Source organism: Scomber japonicus, chromosome 1 (assembly GCF_027409825.1).
Source record: "Scomber japonicus isolate fScoJap1 chromosome 1, fScoJap1.pri, whole genome shotgun sequence".
In the NCBI taxonomy this organism is placed as follows: Eukaryota; Metazoa; Chordata; class Actinopteri; order Scombriformes; family Scombridae; genus Scomber; species Scomber japonicus.
In genome coordinates this window covers 2,074,668-2,089,503 of record NC_070578.1, presented here as the reverse complement: position 1 = coordinate 2,089,503, position 14,836 = coordinate 2,074,668, and the positions used below count along the sequence as shown (strand labels likewise).

At 39.4% G+C, this 14,836-nt stretch overlaps 1 protein-coding gene across 1 annotated transcript in view; it reads left to right on the top strand.

Annotated features, from left to right (window-relative positions):
• Positions 1–14,836, top strand: part of adamtsl3 (ADAMTS-like 3) — a gene marked incomplete at its 5' end in the record, with an annotated part of 289,382 nt that overhangs the window by 117,337 nt on the left and 157,209 nt on the right. The window contains one exon of the mRNA XM_053321975.1: positions 8,572–8,699. Within this exon, the coding sequence (XP_053177950.1) occupies positions 8,572–8,699 (128 nt within the window). The remainder of the gene's footprint in view (positions 1–8,571; positions 8,700–14,836) is intronic.

Here is a 14,836-nt window from a genome sequence, read left to right as displayed (position 1 = left end):
ACACTCAGCTTCAGTATGAGATTCCTTTTTTCTTTGGCACCACAGGGACTGTAGTGACATCACTGACCCAGGGGAAGCCAATTTTCCTATTTTTGGTGACACGCAGCCAGGAAAACCCTCTCTTTCCATCTCACCCACTCTCTATCAAAGTGTCTCTCCGTCACTCCCTCTCTTTCATCTGAGCTTTTAACACGGCAGATAAGATAGGAGGAAAGGTTGGGGGGTGGGATGCATGGAGGCTGTCGCAGCTTGGTGGAGCTGCCTGCCTAAAACAGATGAGTGGATCACAGGACTGAGGTAATGCTGCTGTTCAGGGGAGCTTTGCTTTAGTGTTTCAGCAGCTCATTATTCAGCAGAGTGAGATGTCCAGCCTACACTGACTGTCTGCTGGCACCACAACGTAGGACATATTTTGTAGCATAACACAAAGAACCAAAAATAACTGTGATATTTAGATTTAAAGTCTGGCTTGTTTTCAATATGGATCCGATTATGTAGTGCTGACATCACTTAACCTGTTATATAGCACTTTTGTCTTATTGTGTTATTTTTAACTAAATGCAAGGCATGTGTTTCATCCAGTATTCATTTGCACATATTTGAAACTCAAGAAACAAACACATCAGATTTTAGTCTTTGGTCTTGCATGAGTATAGATTTTCAACTGGTTCTTCGCAGGGAAAGATTTCAGTGTAGTATTTTAGTTTTGCATACATTTCTTTTTTGCATGTCACATTCCACTAATACCTCTAATAAACCTACAGTAAGAGTAATTATTAGATCAAACACCTTTCACTGATGATGAAATATCAGTCAGAATAGCACATATCTTACATCTACAGCAACAAAGACTACACAAATACAAGGATTTAAATATACCACATCATTACTGGTTAAAGGTTAACATAAAAAGTGGCATTAATGAGTCAGACTAAGAGTCTACAGGCATGCTAGCGGCTCTGTGAAGCCGTGTGTTGCCATAGTTGTACTTATGCTAATCTCAACATACCAAACATGCTAGTATACAATTACAATGTATACATGCTGATGTTTAGCAGGTCTTATAATTACCATTTTCACCATCTTAGTCTAGGTTGTTAGCATTTAGCATCAGGGCTCAACTATTTTGTCAAAATATCTAATTGGAATTATTTCGACTGATATTGCAGTTGCGACATGAATTACGATACTAGAGGGAATGATAATGTTTAGGGCAGCTGTGGTTCAGGAGGTAGAGCGGTCGTCCACCAATGGAGATTGAACCGCCAATCTTCTGATCAGTTGACCCCAGCCGCCCCAATATTCATACAAAAGTTAACCAAAGCAGTTGGCACACACTCTGTGCAAGGCGAGCCGTTGTATTTTTATAAATTTGATGGATATTGTGAGAGAAAAGAACAAAATCATGTGCAATAGTTCATGTAAGGCTTTAGATGTTTTTCCATCCTTTTCACATTTGTTTTAATATTCCGGCAGAATATTTCTTCACATGTATTCAGTAAAGTCGCAATGATTGCAGAGGCTGTAATGCCTCAACAGCCTGGTCCTCCTGCTGTGAATACTTTACTGGCATTCAACTGCTGGACTTCATGGATTTTAAAAGTCTATATATGATGTAAGCCATCAGCTGTGAGCTTCTGAATCTGGCTGCTTTGTGGGTTGTCTCTCTTTATTTGCTAACCGGTACTAGCTTGAAGTTATTTAATATTCTTTGTGTGGTGTTTTTTACTGTCTGAATTTATAGCCCTCAACACAGACGTGATTTAGCATTTCTTCGAAACTTGGCACGTGAACAATCTTTCATTTGGAATATTCTTTCTTTATGATTATAATTTATGTCCAACACTGGATTAACAGGGTACATAACACAGTGCACAGATGGCAGGAGCCTTGGTAGGCATCTAACACCAAATTTTTCCTTCAGGGCCCCCCAGAATCAGAACCATGTGCAAATATCAAAGTTCACAGATGTGCAAATACGAGGTTGTTGGATTTTACATTAATAAAATGCGTAATGCCCATGACTGGGATAGAGTCCATGTCAGTGGGAGTCCCGGGCCTTGTTGATGAGGCGGTTGTTGATGTGGTGTGAGGTTTTGGTCTTGACAGACCTCAGCCTCTTGCCTGAGAGCAGTGTTTCAAAGAGTTTATGTCCAGGGTGGGAGGGGTTGACCAAGATCCTTACTTCTTGTCTCAGGATCCTGGATGTGTCCAAATCCTGGAGGGACAGCAGTTTGCATCTGATCACCTTCTCAGCACAGCAGATGATACGCTGTAGTCTGCCTTTGTCCTCAGTGCTCATGTTCAGGGAGTCAGACACATGCTTCCCCAGCTTCACATGCTGCTTCCTGTCAGACAGGAAGTCTGCGATCCACTTGCAGGGGGAGTCAGATACAATTCTGCAGCAGAACCAGGATGGTTTTGTTGAAGACAAAGCTGAAGTCCAAAAACAGGATCCTGGCGAAGGTTCCTGAAGAGTCCAGGTGCTCAAGGATGAGGTGGAGAGCCACATTGACGGAGTCTACAGACCTGTTGACTCTGGGTCTGTGACAGATTTGAGGTGGGACAGCACAAAGCGCTAAAAGTACTTCATTACCACATATGTCAGGGCAACAGGTCTCTGGTTCTTAAGGCTGAATTCACACCAAATTAGGCATTGTGATGATTCATTTGAATGGTGGTTGTGGATTTAGGCTGCAGAGGTGGGGGCCACAGTGGACCAGAATCAAATTTTGGACAAATGCAACCAGATGTCAATCACAGCCTGAAATCAGACTGATCAGAGCTGTACAACCTGTCATGAGGGACAAGGACAAAGACATTACTAGGAGGAGGGGAGGACATTTCCTGACACATTTCAAAACAGAAAAAGAGAGGGACAGAGAGAGTAAACGAGAGAGAGCAGCAGTGGTCAAGTGAGCTAGAGAGTGAAAGAAGAGCAGTGGTATTGTCCTGTGGTCCTTGGTATTTTGGGGATAGTGATGTACAGTAGATATAGTACGGGCTGGCACGTGGCATGTCTCCAGCGAAGTGTTAAAGATGTGCCTGTAAAAACTGCAGTCAGCTGGTTAGCACAATGCTTCAGGCTGGAGGGGGGAGACAGCAGAGTCTGGACTGGCATTGATGGTGGTCTCTTGAACAGTCCGTTGATGTCCCTGTCCAGTATGGAGAGAGTCATTGTTGTGGTTGTTGAGGAGGAGGAGAAGGGGGCCTCAGAGGTAAGTTGAGCGGTAGCCTGGACCCGTGGTGAGATTGAGGAGCTGGAGATGATGGCTGGAGTCAGGGGGGGGTGGGGGTGTCAGGACTGTCCTTTTGTCTCTTAAATCAACATTGGAACTCATTCAGGTTGTTGGCCAGGCGAGAGTCCAGTAGGCACCACTGATAGCAGTGTAATAGTGAGCCAAAGTATTCTCCTCCCTGGTCCAACATTCAATAAACTGTCTAAATTTGGGGATGTTGTTGTCTTTAATAAAGTTTGAAAGAACAATAACCAAGAATTCTGGGATTCAACACACAGTATCTGATCTACAAGTTTGCAATATGTCATGTATGGCAGCTTGCAGTGGATTGTAAACACCAAACAGTATGATGGACACAGATTGATGAGAGGTGGAGAAGGGTTTGCAGCTAATAGAAAAGGATTCCAGTTCAGGAATCTGACAGTTTTCTGTAGGATTCAATTATTTATGCTTCACATCTGCCTTAAGAAAATGGTGCAAAGCTGTGTTAGCTGTGTGCAGGAATGTTCAAACTATTCCATTAAATCTATTCCATAAAGGGCAGTGTCTCCTAACCAGTCAAGAGCACAGATGATTTGACCAATCAACTGACTGAGATCAGCTGATTAAATGAGTGGAGCATCGTTGAATGAGTCCTGTTTGGTTGGAATGAAAACCTGCAGCCACTTTATGGAATGACTGTGTTAGAGGGTATATGTATAAGTTGAGTTATAGGGTAGATGTATTTCTTTATCATAAAAAAAACTTTAAATTAAAGTTAACTCTGGTTTTAAGAGTGTGTTCCTCCATGCTTAGTAGGTGTATAATATTCTCAACTAACACTCTTTTTAAATTACAGGGTTAATGTCACACCAATAACCCATATTCACATTTCCAACATTGCCAGTAATATTTTTATAATTGACTGAATTATGACTGCTTTTTATGACAATAATACACTGTGGTATTTGATTTAGATTAGTTTAGTGAGATTAGATGCATCACCAAATCTTCCATTCTACACATGATTTGATTCAGTTCAACTTGAGTAATTTTTTTATAATGGATAATGAAGGGAAAAAAACAATTACCCTGATTCAGTCAACAAATACACATGTAAACACTCTCACACTTGATGAAAATTCACTTACTGAATCTGGAATTGTTTAACCCTTTTGTGACATTATTGAGATATGTTTCTTTAAAGAGTTACATATATTGTCAAGTACATACATAAGCCTCAGATAACCATAGTTAAGTTAAGTGTGTTTATATATTTCCAACAACTTTGTCTGTACGATAACTTGTTCCATATTAAAGCAAAGTCTGAAGTCAAAGTTCAATGCTTATATTTTCTACCTTTATGCAATATTTATTGTTTTTTCAAGTTAATGTAGTTGATGTAGTCGTGCCTCATAAAAATGCATCATAATAAATAAAAGCTTTCTTTTTCCAGGCCTAGAACCAGCTTTTACAGATGTTATTATGAAAAATGTGTCATATTGTAGAATAAAGCTTAGACAAAGGATCACTTTTTTAACTATGACTGGATAACCAAACATCTGAAAAACTGTGTTTAAGTTGCAAAGAGCTCTCCAAGAAATAACTTATTATGAAAATGATTAGTCTAGACTGTAACTCGACCTCATGTAGCATGAATAATAACAGTTGAGTGGATAGAAATAGGACAAAAGTGAGACAACTTGAACCATATGTGGGATAATGTGTGGTCACATCACTCACTATTTAATGAGGAACTGCTAAAACGCACAAAACACCTCTGCTTCAACTCTATGACTCTCAAATGTGTGCGTGTATTACTGTAGTTACCAAATTATCTTGGATAAAATTTGACTTCACTTATAGTGATCAATATTGATTTAACAGTAGTTTAGCTTTTGAATTCATGTTAAAATAACATCTACTCTCACAAAATCATGTGGTTTGCCACCTATTTAAGCGGCCTTGGTCTGCACCACAGTTCCAGCACAGCTTTTATAGCATAAGTGAATCACTCCTCACATGTGGGATGGAGTTACAACTTCACATGCTCATCATGGAGATTCTGCTGCTTGGAGAGTTATAGGAAAGATGAAGGAGACTTTTGAGTGCTGTGTGTTAGAAACCCACTGTGCTGCAAATGCAGATCATGCTGAGCCACCAAGAAACCTTTGAGTTTCTGTTTTACACTGAGATGTATCTATTCCCCTCAGGTGTGTGCACATCAGTCTACTGTAGGCATGAGGTGTTTTTCCAGTTCCTACATTGAGTTGGTTGACAGTCGTCTTAAAGAGGATTTTGTTACTTTTCTGTCACTCCAATCCAAACGAGACTGAGCTGAACTTCTGCTGTGCTAGCTTGGGTTAGGGTTAGTGTGGATATATGATCTGTAACTGAACTGAATGATCTGTTCCAGCATGGCACACTTACAGTATGTCCCATTGGGCATTTAAGCTTTTTAAGCTTTCATTTTATCAAGATTTTATTGTCATGTATTTTTCATACTTACTTGGTTAAGAAACTCTGCTGCAGTTTCTATGTTTGTTGGGTTTGTTGGATTTCTGACAACAATGGAACTTAGACAGCATTTACACAAATAAAAGGAAGTGCTGTGTATTATAGGTGATCATGCTTTGATTTAATTTAAAGACAACACATTTCTGACACTTTTACCCTTTGTGCCAGGGGGATATCATTTACACCCAAATGTATACCCCTTAATCTGTCATGCCAGAATGTCTAAACATCATACACAGTAATAATCAGCAGAACATACAAATATGACTGACTTTGTCCTACCAGGAAATTAAGGATATAAATAAATGATACATGATACAAGCAAAAATACCCTAGGGTTCAAAAGATTAACTTGTCCCTGCAAACACAAGTATATCAAACCTTTACTCTGACAGTACATACTACTATACAGGGCTTTATGTGCACAGTCACAACACATTTGGTTTGATTAAGGCCACTATGATTGGCTGTCAAGGACCAAGCAGTAAAGCTCGAGAACACAAGGTGTTTAGCTGGTTGAGATACACTACAATTATAACCTGAAAGTGTCTGCTCCGTGACCATCAGCAGCAGCAGAGTTTCAGCACACAGTGGCAGAGTGAGATGTCTGTCCTCCCTCCTGCTCTCTGCTGTACACACACAGAGCTGTTGGTGAGCAGCTGCTCTCATGTCTCCCCAGGTCTCTGTGCTTGTTTTTGGCAGAAACTCTCTCTCTCTCTCTGCCTGCTCAACCTGCTCTGAGGTGGTAGACAGTTTGCTCTGGTAGCTGCTGCCTCATCATGACACATATGCTTTCTAATACTCTCTAGACTGCACACTCACGACACAGATATTCCTTTAAAAACACATTTTAGTTTTGAAAACATGATCAAATATATATTTTTTAAATCCTTGATGCTAGTTTTAGGTTTTCTACAGACTTTTTAGAGTAACATTGAATACACTGACACAAAATAGCAAAACATTGACACAAAATACCCCATGTAAACATTGTACCCCCATTTTAAAACTCAAATCACTTAAACAGCATGATTATTTATCAATCTGTTGCTGTGGCAGTCAGTTAAAAGTCTGTGCAATTACATAAGAATGGCCACAAGAGGGCGCGGGCGCTCTCGAGTGTAGCATCTAACATGCAGTGACTATTCTTCCGGGCACAGTGTGCCACGAAAATATTGAACCGTCACTAATGTGTTGTATATGTATTTCTGCACAGGTATGTGTTGTTGGATGGCAGAAATAATGAATAAGTTGTCTAAGACAGTGTTGTGATGTGAGAGAAAGGGGAAATATAAATGTATGGGGCCGGAAGTTGTGTGTTTACTTTGAATGAAAGATCCACCACCAGCGCTAAGGTTAACATGCTAGCTGTTAACGATTTAGGTGATTTCTGTACAGTGCTAAGTGCTAATGTTAAACTCTAGCAGCCTGTTGAGATATTTTTTATGTGATTTCTATGCAGTGTTAAGCGCTAATGTTAAACTCTAGCAGCTCGTCTGTTGAGCCATTTTGATATTATTCCTATTCAGGGTTAAAAACACAATACATTGGGTCAGTTAGACAGCGCAAAGTAAGACCTGTAGTGTTATGTTAAACTGTAAGTGTCACTGCTTTATTAGGAGGAAATGTGACGTCAGTTATGTTATGTTGTGTTTTGTTAACTTGACAGCATAATAATTTGAAGTGTGTTGAAATTTCCTTATGTGAATATGGGATATAAATGTTGTTTACAGTTTCAGGTGCCATAGAAATGTTGTTTCATACAGTTTTTGTACATCAGGTGTTGTTTAATATGAGAAAGTTCAGTGACTGTGCATATGACATAGTGAAAATATTAGTTCAGCGCCAATTATGTGTAAGATTTCAGTATTTGAATGACAGAAGAAGTCAGATTATGACAACCAGTGAACCGTCACTGATGTGTTGTTTATGTATTCCCGCACAGGACCTCATATGAAGAACCACACATAGATAACCCTTGTGTCAAGTCAAAAACACTTGTCTGTCTCTTTTTCAATTCAAGGCTGCATAAATAGCGAATTGTGTGTATTGTCCTTTTTTTGCACCCTCTGTTATTAGGAGTATGGGTCCTCCTGTATCACCTTGCCAGTACTGCAACTGTGTTTTGGCTTCTGTTCAGTAGCCTTCTGATGATCTCATACCCTCTCCTATATCTTTATGAAGTCTCACTATCTGGTTTCTGTTGTATTGACCAACCCAGGCCAAAAGTGAGAAAGTTGTGGTTTTAATAGGAAGTCACAGGTATCACTTTTATTTGAGACTTCAGATGGGTTGTAAATGTTATTTTAAACCACCAAACACACTTCACCCTAAAAATACTACAGTTATTGTAATATGATTATAATTTTGAATCATTTAACATTTAATGATATTGCACAGAGTTATACTCAAACATCTGAACATCAGGCCTAGATATTAAATTCTTGGTTTATAATGTTTTTTTCATTTTTGGGGGTAAATAAAAACCCAATGACTCGTGTTTCCTCATGGCCTCACTGTTTGGTCCCTTACAGCCACACTGCAGTTATAAATAAACCAAACCTGCTGAAGTCAAGTCAAATGAGAATTACAGCTTAAAAAGACACAGAAAGGGAGTAAAACCATAGATGTTTGAATATATATATATATATATCTTGTCCTCACAGTGAAGTTGAAATTTCATGACAGCCCATCCAATAGTTCTTGACGTGTCAGGAACAAATGAAATATGTTGACATTGAACAATCTTGTATTTTGTGTTGTCAGTGGACTGTTTGCAAATGTTTATTTGTTTTTATATGACTGGGATTTTTACTTGGTATTTTCCCTCCTGTAGGCGTCCAGGATGACTCGCTCAGATGAAGACAGGGACGTCGGCTGGGACGCCTGGGGAACCTGGAGCGACTGCTCTCGGACCTGCGGGGGAGGAGCTTCCTACTCTCTACGACGCTGCCTCAACGGAGGGTAAGCTTTATTTAACATCTAACAAGACACAATTTGACAGCATCTTTGAAATCTGGTAACGCCTCGCAGCTGAAGTCTGATCATTAAAAAGGAAAAGAGAAGTCAGCATTCAGGATGTGATCCCTGTACAGAGCTGCTGCTTGCTGCTGGGTTAATGAGAATGTTTAATCAGAGCTGCATATGTGTTCAACTCACACATCACATTCTAATGATCAAGGGAGGAATATACTGCTAAAAACAAAAACAACAAAAAAACTTAGCATATATTTGCAGTTCTGTCATTTGACTAGGATACTGAGCCTTTAAAGGCGTATAATGTTTTGAGTCTCTGCAGGAGACAGAAAGAGTTTGTGGTGACCATAAATAACCTCACTGTGGTTTAGTCAAATTTAAAGGGGTTAAAAGTCTTTTTTTGTGGACTCAGCATCAAATTACTGAGAGAATATATTAGAGGATTATGGCAAAAATGTCTAAGTGGTGTAACCATAAAAACTTCGTACCAAATCATTCAACTTGCTTAAAAACAGTAAATAGTCAATAAAACACCATATCAACTAGTTTGGCATGATCTTACATTATAACTTTTTATATTAAATAAAGCTAATGGAATACAATTGTTCTAAATGTTACATTTAATCTGGAGAATCATGGAGATCAGGAAACATTTAATTTTTTGAAATGAAGTCATTATTAGTATAAGTCCACTTAAATACACTGTAGGTGTACATTTGATATTTTCAGGAGCTTTCAGTCTTACTTTTGGTTATAAAAATGATGCAAATAACATAAAACCGATATTTTTGAATTGCTCATCTTGCCAGCCCTTATTTGCCACTAACCCACACACAGCTTGAGCTTGAAGTCAGGCAGTCCGTTTCTGTGCAATAATAACACTGTTTTCACCTATTCATTGTTGAGATTTGGCAACATGTTGACATCACTAAAAAGAAGTATGATGGGCCAAGTAACACAAACAGACAATGACACCTTCAAGCTAGCCAGCCTGGGTAAATGGTAACATGATTACCCAAACTGTTTATAGTAAACATCCACCACATTCATGGCAGTGGTATTTAAAACAAGACTATATAACTTTTACTGAGCAGTGGCCTCATCTGCCATCATTGATAATTACAGGGCATTTAATTCTGTTAATATCTGAGAAATGATGGTACTGTACTATTCTCACGGGAAAGAAAGAAACTATGTGAAGGGACTTGAACATAAAGTGGGACATAGAGGACAGGACACAAGTCTGCAAACGATGTGAAATGACTTTACTATTGTATTCCTTATTTGAATCACGGTTCTAAGGAGAGGGGATGTTGTATTGTTGTACAGAGTGTAAAGCACCCTGAGGCAATTTGTTATTTTTTGGTATTGGGCTATACAAATAAAATGGACTTGACATCCCTTCTCATGCTTATGGTGCATTTGATTACCATCACGGAAAAAAAACTGTGAGCAGTTGGAGTAAATGTAGTGGCTAGCATCTCTCTCTGGTTGAATATATAAAAAGGGGGTTCATCCAGCGTGCCTAGAAGCTCGAATCGCCACTGATGGAGGTTGCATATAATCTTAATCCTGTGCAACTCTGCTGTGCCTGTAATTTGTAAAGTAAACATTGCACCATGTCAGTCCGATGGGTGGACCAGAGGACAAAACATTAAACTGTAATAATAATATGACAGGACTGATGAAATGAAAATAAACTTAAGGAAAAGAATTGATTAAATGTTAAAACGATGCAGCAGTTCCAACTGACAGAAAACAAAAATGTGGCGCAGCAGGGAAGATATTAGTTTGAAAGTTGTGCTGAGTGTCACGGAAAAATATTGACAAATCTTTGGATCAAATTTTGTGACTATTACATGAACTGCCATGAGACTGGGTTGGCTATGTCTATTGATTGATCAGAACTCCCAGTCTGCCGCTGAGCTGCCAGCTTTGACTACAAGCAGATTCCCCTCTCACGCTACAGTGGGCTCAGGAATAAAATCAATGGATCAAAAAATACAAGCAGCACTGCACCAAACACAGATGTTTGGAGGGATCATTTCTATATCACCCCATGTAATACTAGTCCTGTGACCGAATAGAACTTTAGTCACGCCAACTCTCTTAGTATGTTGTGTAATTTAATGCCATTGGTGTAGTTGTCTGTTTCTGTTATTAACTGCCTTTAATAAACACTATTATAAGTTCACAACTGCAGCAGGTTAAAATATCACCAGAGTTAAGTTGTGAGCTATGGGAAAGACCACGTTAGAAGAGATTGTAGGTGCATACAACGAAGAAACCATTGTGAGGTTGTGTTATATGTGTGGCGCTGCTCTGGTAAAAGTTGCAGTTTTTCGTATGCAAACACATTTTTTTAACCTTTGCTAAAATCACAAAGGGTTGAAATTCTGGTAGCAAGTGATGTAGAAGAGACTCTTCTTTATTTTAAACCCTAAAGACATGTTTCACTCGCAGTGAGATTGTACAGATGATGCTCCTGCTGCTATCATACAAGTGTGGAAAGTGTGCGTACATACAGTATATATACATCAATGTCCACAAATACAGTGTACTCAGCAGGGCTGGGTTATATGGGCACAATCAAATATCACAATATTTTTCACCAAATACCTCTATATCGATATTTTTGACAATATTGTAGGGATGACTATTGGTACTTTTTTAAAGTATATTTTTGGGGCTTTTTGCCTTTATTGTACAGGTTAGTAGTGAGAGAGAGAGACAGGAAATGGGAGGCAGAGAGGGGGGGCAATGAGACGCAGGATAGGACAGCTCGGTGCGGGATTCGAACCGGGGCCACCTGCAGCGAGGACTGTAGCCTCAACACATGGGGCGGGTGCTCTACCCACTGAGCTAAACACCGCCACCTATTGGTACTTTTTGATTAATAATCATCACTATTGTGGATGTAATGACCTAAGGCTGATTTATGCTTCTGCGTCGGAGCGACGCCGTTGCTACGCCGTTGCTACGCCGTCGCTCTGCCGTCGCTCTGCCGTCGTTCTGCCGTTGCTCCGACGCCGTGGTTGATCTTTTGAAGTTCTGTGTCGAGGGAACGTGTTGCTAGGGGGTGTGTGTGCATGTGTGTGTGTGGTTTCAGAGTCTCTATCTGTATCCTTCTTTATCTTCCGGTCACAGTAGCATGTAGCATTGCGCTATGTGCTCTAATAACAGAAAACACATACCTTTTGTTCATTATTAATAAATAAAGCAACTGCCGGAGGAACTGAAGCTTTGGCCGGACCAATCACAGCCCTTGCGGTCCGCGTTGCCGTGACGCGTAGTTAGGATTTTTTGGAGGTGCACGTCAGGCTACGGCGTAGGGGTCCGCGTTGATGCAGAGGGCTACACGTAGCTATGCCATCGATCCGACGCAGAAGCATAAATCAGCCTTAAGTAGATAAAGTCAGTCTGTTAAGCTCAGAAAATTACATTTTTACTGTAATGCAGCCTTTAAAAGTAGGAAAAGACAAAACTTATTGTATATTACCATATTCAAAATGTCACAATGTCAATATAATATGGATTCATGGCTCAGCCCTAGTGCTCAGCCATGCTAGTGTAAAAGCCCTGAATACTATGTATATGAACAAACGCACAAACACACTTTTCTCCGGTCACGTCTGTTATGACTCAGTTTTCAATATACATACAATACAAACATACTGCAGCATAAACTACACGGTGATACTTTATTAATACATACATACATAGACATTTCAGCCAATGGATATCTGAATATAATGAATTTAGTCGTAGTATCATATAATTGAAGAAACATTTGCATTAAAACTACTTAATGGCGCTCAAACTAAATGGTTAGGGTTCTCCAAATGCAACCTCCTCACCATCCCACACACCAAAGTGTCCACCTTGGGAGGCTGGTCCTTCAGGGCCATGGTCCCCAAACTTTGGAATGACTGTCACTGTCCTTCCTTTTCTACATTCAGACCTGAATTGAATACTATTTTTTTCCATAAACATTCCTCTCCCTCCTCCCCTGCTTAGTTTTTTGTTTTGTTTTCTTTAGGTAAGGTAAAGGTACTTTATGTGTCACACATACAGTTGTACAGTGAAATTCAATCTCTGCATTTAACCCATCCTAGTTTCTGTATGTAAAGTATCCTTGTGTCTGTGAAAGGTGCTATATAAATACAACGTAATATTATTTTATTATTAAAGTTAGGTGATCAAGTCATCAGGATTTGGGGACCATGAATGACTTAAACATTACATAGCAATCCATCCAGTATGTGTGACTGACATTGTCATACTGTTAACATGGCTAAAAAGAAAAATATGAATGATTAAACACAATAAAACAGAACATGCATCTCATTAAAGGTTAATTAAGGTTATCACAACATCTTTTTTCCATAGTTTTAGCCATTATTTCTCTTAGTTACTTAACATTGTATTTAAAATAATAGCTGAGGTCTGGGAGCTCAGCACTAAAACTCAGCTTTACTGATGTGAGAGAGGGAGAGAGAAAGAAGTGGCTGGACAGTCTGACAGAGTCCAGATCCTCCCTGCGGACTGGTGTGGATGGGATGCTGGGATGTCTGGGAGACGGCGTCTGGGTCGGATGTGTTCTGTATCATCCTCACACTGATAAACACATCAAGTGTGTGGGCTGAGAGTCTCGACAATCAGACACTCTGCTCTCATTGTCAGCCTGCGTCTGTTCAGCTATTTGTTGTGTAGTGTTGCTTGTTCAGGAAGTCATCACAGCCAATCTATTTCAGACTGAGCCGGTGGCATCCTTCTATCACCTCCTGGCTACATAATTGTCTCCATTATTTCTGACTGCAGCTCAGCCTTCACTTTCTCACCTGCCACAGCTGTAATTTCTCTCCCTTTGGGTATCAAAGTCATGTGTGAGAGCATGTCTGCTGCACACATACAAAACACACACACACAGTAAATACACACAGCAGTGCTAAAGCTTGTTAATTGGCACCTTGTGGTTATGAGTTGAAATGAGTAGTACTGAAAGAGAGATAAAAGAGGAATAAACACACCCTGCAAACTGGCCTTTTGGTTTGTCTGGAGGTGGTTTTATGGTTGTTTTGTCATATTCAGGCCAGCGTTGCTCCATTGAATGTTTCCTTGGTAGGAAAGGTTTTCTCCCTACGGGGTGTCACATTACCAGGGCTGACAGACAGATGTTTATGAGCCCTGAAGATGAAGACTTAGCTCGCTAATCCAGATGCTCATCCCCCATTTCTAACATAGATGCTGACTGTAATGTAACAAGGTCACAAGGTTTGTTTCACTCAGACTGCTGCAAGGTAAAACAATGTGCTGATATTTATACATGTTATACTTTTAAGTTTAGTATTCATTTAAAGCCTCTCTGTACACACAAGGTTAGATTTACTGCAGCTTCTGCTCTAACATATGAGCTGTATAAAACACAAGGAGCAGGCTGGAGTTACTGTTTTCCTGTTAGTGCATGGCTGTGTGCCTGTCTGACCATTCACACACACATAGTACAGAATAATATATATATAGTGATATTTTGAGTGGATTTGAACTGTGGACAAAGTAAATATTTTGTAATCAAGACTTTTTTTAATTTGATGATCTTATCTGAGATTCCATATGAGCTCAATTTATTGGATTATACACTGTAAAGTGGTGGAACGTTTTTACCCACGCATTTAAAGTCTGAAAAGCAATAATAAATATGTGATCTGAGTTTGTCATGCCTTACAAAAATGTGTAATTAACCACCCAGGCAAGTTTGAATGATTCAAAAAGTCGCCAAATATAATAAAATTCGGTTTCACAATTGTAGAAGAATAAGCAGTATTGTCTGCTCTGAAATGCTGGGTCATGTCTGCTGAAAGTGCTGAAAAGCCCAGTTAACAATGCTCATACCAAACTCCTGCATAAAAATATACATAAATAATACCATTTAAAATAGGCCTTGGTTGTAGGTGTAAGGCAAGCAACATGGATGATATTTCTTTTTAAAGTAATGTAATGAGCCACTGTTTAATTTGGCATATATTTAGTAGTTTTGTAAAAATGTAACTTAAATGACTAGTTACAGATACATCGCCAAGCATCAATATCATATTTTTTCAATGGAGTTTAGTGCATTTAACATT